The sequence below is a fragment of the Pygoscelis adeliae genome, unplaced genomic scaffold (assembly GCF_000699105.1).
Source record: "Pygoscelis adeliae isolate BGI_AS28 unplaced genomic scaffold, ASM69910v1 Scaffold467, whole genome shotgun sequence".
Lineage (NCBI taxonomy): Eukaryota > Metazoa > Chordata > Aves > Sphenisciformes > Spheniscidae > Pygoscelis > Pygoscelis adeliae.
This window is the reverse complement of record NW_008825253.1, coordinates 320029-324338: the sequence shown is the minus strand read 5'-3', so window position 1 is coordinate 324338 and position 4310 is coordinate 320029. Positions and strand designations below refer to the sequence as shown.

Sequence of the window (4310 nt, the reverse complement as noted above, 5' to 3'; positions counted from 1 at the left end):
AAAAATGAATAGAAGCGGCCTGAAAAAAATTTGGTAATACTTTATTTAATCAGGTGAGCGCAAGGAACAAGGAAACCGCATCATCAGGCCAAAGAGATCGATCGCCCCGAGGCAACTTACAGCAGCACGCGCCCGCTGGGCCCTGCGTTATCTGCTAGCACAGAAATTAACTGAAAAATTCAGGGGAGGCGGGGGGTTCTTCTTGCGGGGGACCGGCTTTTCGGTCTTTTGACTTTTCCAAACCAAAGGGAGAGACGGGGAGAAGAGCTGACGCCGTAGATCAACCGCCGACTAGAACCGCCGGGGGCAGCCGGCATCAAACCGAAGCGCCGCTGCGGCGGGTTCCTCAATGTCTTGGCCGAGCGAAGTGAAAACCGGTGTTCAGGACTTCCAGGCGGGTACTTCTACAACTCCGGAACAATCAGTGGGCAGAATCCCAGAGCCTTTTCCCGCCAGTGGCTCTTTTTCCTTCCGAAACCGAACGGTTGTGTCGTGGCGGTGTCACGGGCAGGGCCCCCCCCCGCGCTGCTCGAGAGGAACCCGACTCGAAGCAGGAGCGCGGGAGCGTCACCGCTTGTCACGTGTTCGTGCATTTTATCAACAGCCACGCGGCCAAATAATCCCCCCCCCCCCCCCCCGTTTCAGGGCGTGCAGCCTGGCCCCTGTGCTGAGTACAAGACGGTCAGGTATTCGAACCAGTTATTCGGAAAAGAAACCAAAAGCACTTCGCAGCCTGACAGCAAGCAAAAATAAAAAGCGTAAGGCAAGGAAAACCTTCTGTAGCCAGGGCTAGCTCGTCAGTAACACTGAGCTCGATTTCGTAGAAGCGATGCTTATATAAAAGCACTGTCTTGTCGCTAAAAATGACATAAATTAATTCCAACTTTATTCCTACGCGTTAAAAGTAACTGGGCCCTGTCTGCCGGGGCGGGAGGGAATCGGACGCTGAACTACAGCCGTGAAAGTGCACTGCGGGGAGGACTCTTGTCACTCCATCACGTCACGGCTGCCGCTGGAGGAGTTACTTCAAAGGACAGAGGGATTCCCCTCTCTTCTCCGAGCGGTGGGATTCAGAGAGGCCAAAGCAGCACACGCAAAGCTACCTCAGGCCGGTATCGCCAAGGGAGGCGCAGGATGCAAACGCTCCGTACAGTCTGGACGACTTATCCTCGTTAGTGCAGACCGCTGTAAACAGATAAATGCACTTAAAGGCACTGCAGATAAACATGGTCAGTGATCAGCAGCATTTAATGTCCCGATATGCTGTTGTTTGGAGCTACCACCATTAATACATCCAAGAAATTAGAAACATGGCAGTCATTAAATAAAATTACTGTGAAGTGGGCGGGCTTTACAGAAAGTAAAGCTGTAACGTCATTATTCTACATGCAGTGCTACAAAGGAGGTTTCTTTAAAGAACACGTTACACGAAAAGTCAGAGGCAACTTCAAATTTCACGTTCAACTAATCACACAGATCAGTCCAGTTCTTCAAGTAGTAGAATTAATTCCGTTTTCAGACAGGAACATCCTTTGCTGTGTGAGCAGCCCAGTGCTCACAGACACGCAGCTGTAACGGCCGTACTCACCAGTGAGCAGCATCTTTTCCTTTCCTGCACCTCTGCACCCCTGACTACCGCCATCTCCGTGGTCACGGAAACACCGCCAAAAAAAAATAATAAATCAGAATATTCTAAGGGAAGCCGCTTTTGCTTCCGTTACGTTTCAGCGATTCATCATCTTCCCCCACCCCCTGACAAAAGAAAGAAAAACCCAAACCAGATGCTTATCCCCCTATCGCGTCCCCTGTCAGTCTTCAGATCAGAAAGTATTTTCTCGGCTATTGCATGTTACAGGAGAAAGGTGGCCCCCTGCCTGCCCACCCTGCGATTTCAGCCTAATTCTACTCAGGCGTTTTGGAAGCTCAGACTTTGGACGTTAATTAGCTACGGCGCAGTCCAGTGATCCCTTTGCACAGTATTTATGAACAGCACTGAGAGGGCTCTCTCACAGTCACCTGCGAACGACTACTCGGCTGGCGCCGGCTCTCCACCACACTGCACTGCCAAACCTCATTCCAAAAAGTGCATATTCATAGACAGAGCCTGGTTTATTGGTCTTCAGGAAAGCTAACTGATGATTCTGCTGATTGCTTGTAAGGAAGGGAACTCCTCATCCTCGATATGCAAAGCTTTATGGGTGACAACGTCCTGCTGAGTGAGTACTTGCTTACACGTTGGGCAGATACAGCAGTCGAGATCAGAGTTGGAGTCCGTCTGCCAAACATTCTTTTTGTTCTTTTTGGGTTTGTTTGAGCTTTGTTTTTCTTTGATTCTGAAATCGTTGTGAGCGGAAAGCAGTTCTTGTTGCTTAACTGTGTCCGGCAACAACACCAACAACTCATTAAAAATCTTCTTGAAGTTTTCTCCAAGCAGTTCCCGGCAACTTTTGTAATACTGTGCTGCAGAAATCAGACCCTTCGGCGAAAAGAGAATTGGAATAATTAGGGGGAAAAAAAGATATATATATATATCTATCTAATATATAGATAGATATAGATATCTATCTATCTATATATAAAATTCCCAGTGGGATTCAGTTTCTCCCACAGAGGAAGGTTTCGGGAATCCGGAGGTTCTCGCCCACTCACCTGTCTGAATTGCCCAGAATGAGTTTTAAATTTATTGAACTTGGACTCATCGCTTTGAAGAAACTCTTTAATAGATTGTATTAGCTGAATGTTCCTTTGCTGAAAGTTTTCAGGTATCAAGTACGATCCGTGACAGGATTTTGGCCTGCATTTGAAAAGACCAAAAGTGACTTTGACATTGCTTTGTGTTACACAAAGATGCTGCGGGATACACGACTAGCCCAAGGAGGGCCCCACTACTGGAAAGGTCAGAGCAACGGAGGCATTAAGAGGTCACCGAGAAAACCAGGCTTCAGCGCCTTGCTTCTGGGGCTCAGTCAGAATCAATGGAAAGGTTAAGAGATACGTTGAAGCTGCAGACTTCCAAATAAATCTAGAAAAGACAAAAGTCGGAGCTGCCACACTGCGCAGGTTTTCATTCCCTCGGACTTGCATCCACACAACGCTTGTGCTTTCTTTTACGCAGCTCTCCTGAATCCAGCCCACAACGGCCAGGGGACTCCCCAGCGGGAATCATTAAGTGGCTGGCCTCTGCGGCGGCACCTGTTTAGAATAACCCCCTCGGAGTATTTCGTGCGTTGTTTGAAGCCCATGTGACATAACCGAGATGCGACGCGTAAAGTAACTCTTAACTCAAAGGACTTTTACTTACTCTTTCAAAGATGTAGTGACAGGTTCAGAGATCTTGGTGGATGGAATAACAGCAAAGCCCGGAGGGGGTTTACTAACAGGCACTGACAGTCCCGGAGGCGGAGGAGGGCTCTTTAATAGCACCACAGTGTTAAAGCCTAAATGAAAGCAGAGGACGGGCAGGCAGTTAGAGCAGTATCTGTGGCACCCACGTACCACCGTCTAAAATTAACACCGGTGATCTGACGTACTCTCCAGAAGCGCTAAGAAGTAAGAGTCAGCAGCACGGACATCACTGTACTGGAAAAAACCTAAAAATTAGAGAGCTGGAAATCTGTTGCCTTAACAGTCAGGTCAAGGAGCACCTCGTAGTGGCTGATGTTACTCTACAAAGAAAGCGCTTTAACTATTAATTTACTTTTTCAATAGAAAATAATGTAAAAAACCCCACACTCAAACTCAGGATGAAGACCACTTTTACATCATTGAAGTGAACAGAAATCACTCCAGAAGTCACAACGGGCATCGCATACTCCACCAAGCAGTATCTGCAGAGCAGCACAGAACCAAACAGCTATGCAGGCATCTCCTGATGCGATGCTACTTCCACTAAAACCCCTGTAAGTCACATTTGTTGCTACGTTACTCCAGTTTTACAGGATTATGGCACCGCTAAAAGCAAGGGCATTAAATCTCTGCAAACGCAGAACAAAAGTGACCAAGCAAGCCAACTGACAAGTACCAGCAGACAGAGGTCACAGCCAAAGAGAGATTCCCTTTGCCCACAGGGGCTTCCAAACTAGACCTTAAAGCACACAAGCAGAGCTGTGTGTCAGACGTGACTCATCAGAAAAGCAGTGACAGGTAAAGGCCCGGCTGCTCATCAGTGAGCCACCCCCAGAGAGCAGACACCTGCAGCTGGCACGGGGCGGAGGTATCCCAACACTGCCACCGCTTCAACCGTGTTCCACAGAGGACATTCAAGCCCATCCGCGTCGCCCAGACTGCCTTTTTTAACTTCAAAGGCTGAC

General features: G+C 48.3%; 1 protein-coding gene across 1 annotated transcript in view; it reads right to left on the bottom strand.

Moving 5' to 3' along the window:
* Positions 1–2090: 2090 nt before the first annotated feature.
* ZNF598 (zinc finger protein 598) overlaps positions 2091–4310 on the bottom strand; it is a 13514-nt gene continuing 11294 nt past the window's right edge. The window contains exons 10-12 of the mRNA XM_009329401.1: positions 3302–3437; positions 2650–2794; positions 2091–2476 (exon numbers count right to left, since the gene is read on the bottom strand). Of these exons, the coding sequence (XP_009327676.1) occupies positions 2129–2476; positions 2650–2794; positions 3302–3437 (629 nt within the window). The 3' untranslated portion in view covers positions 2091–2128. The remainder of the gene's footprint in view (positions 2477–2649; positions 2795–3301; positions 3438–4310) is intronic.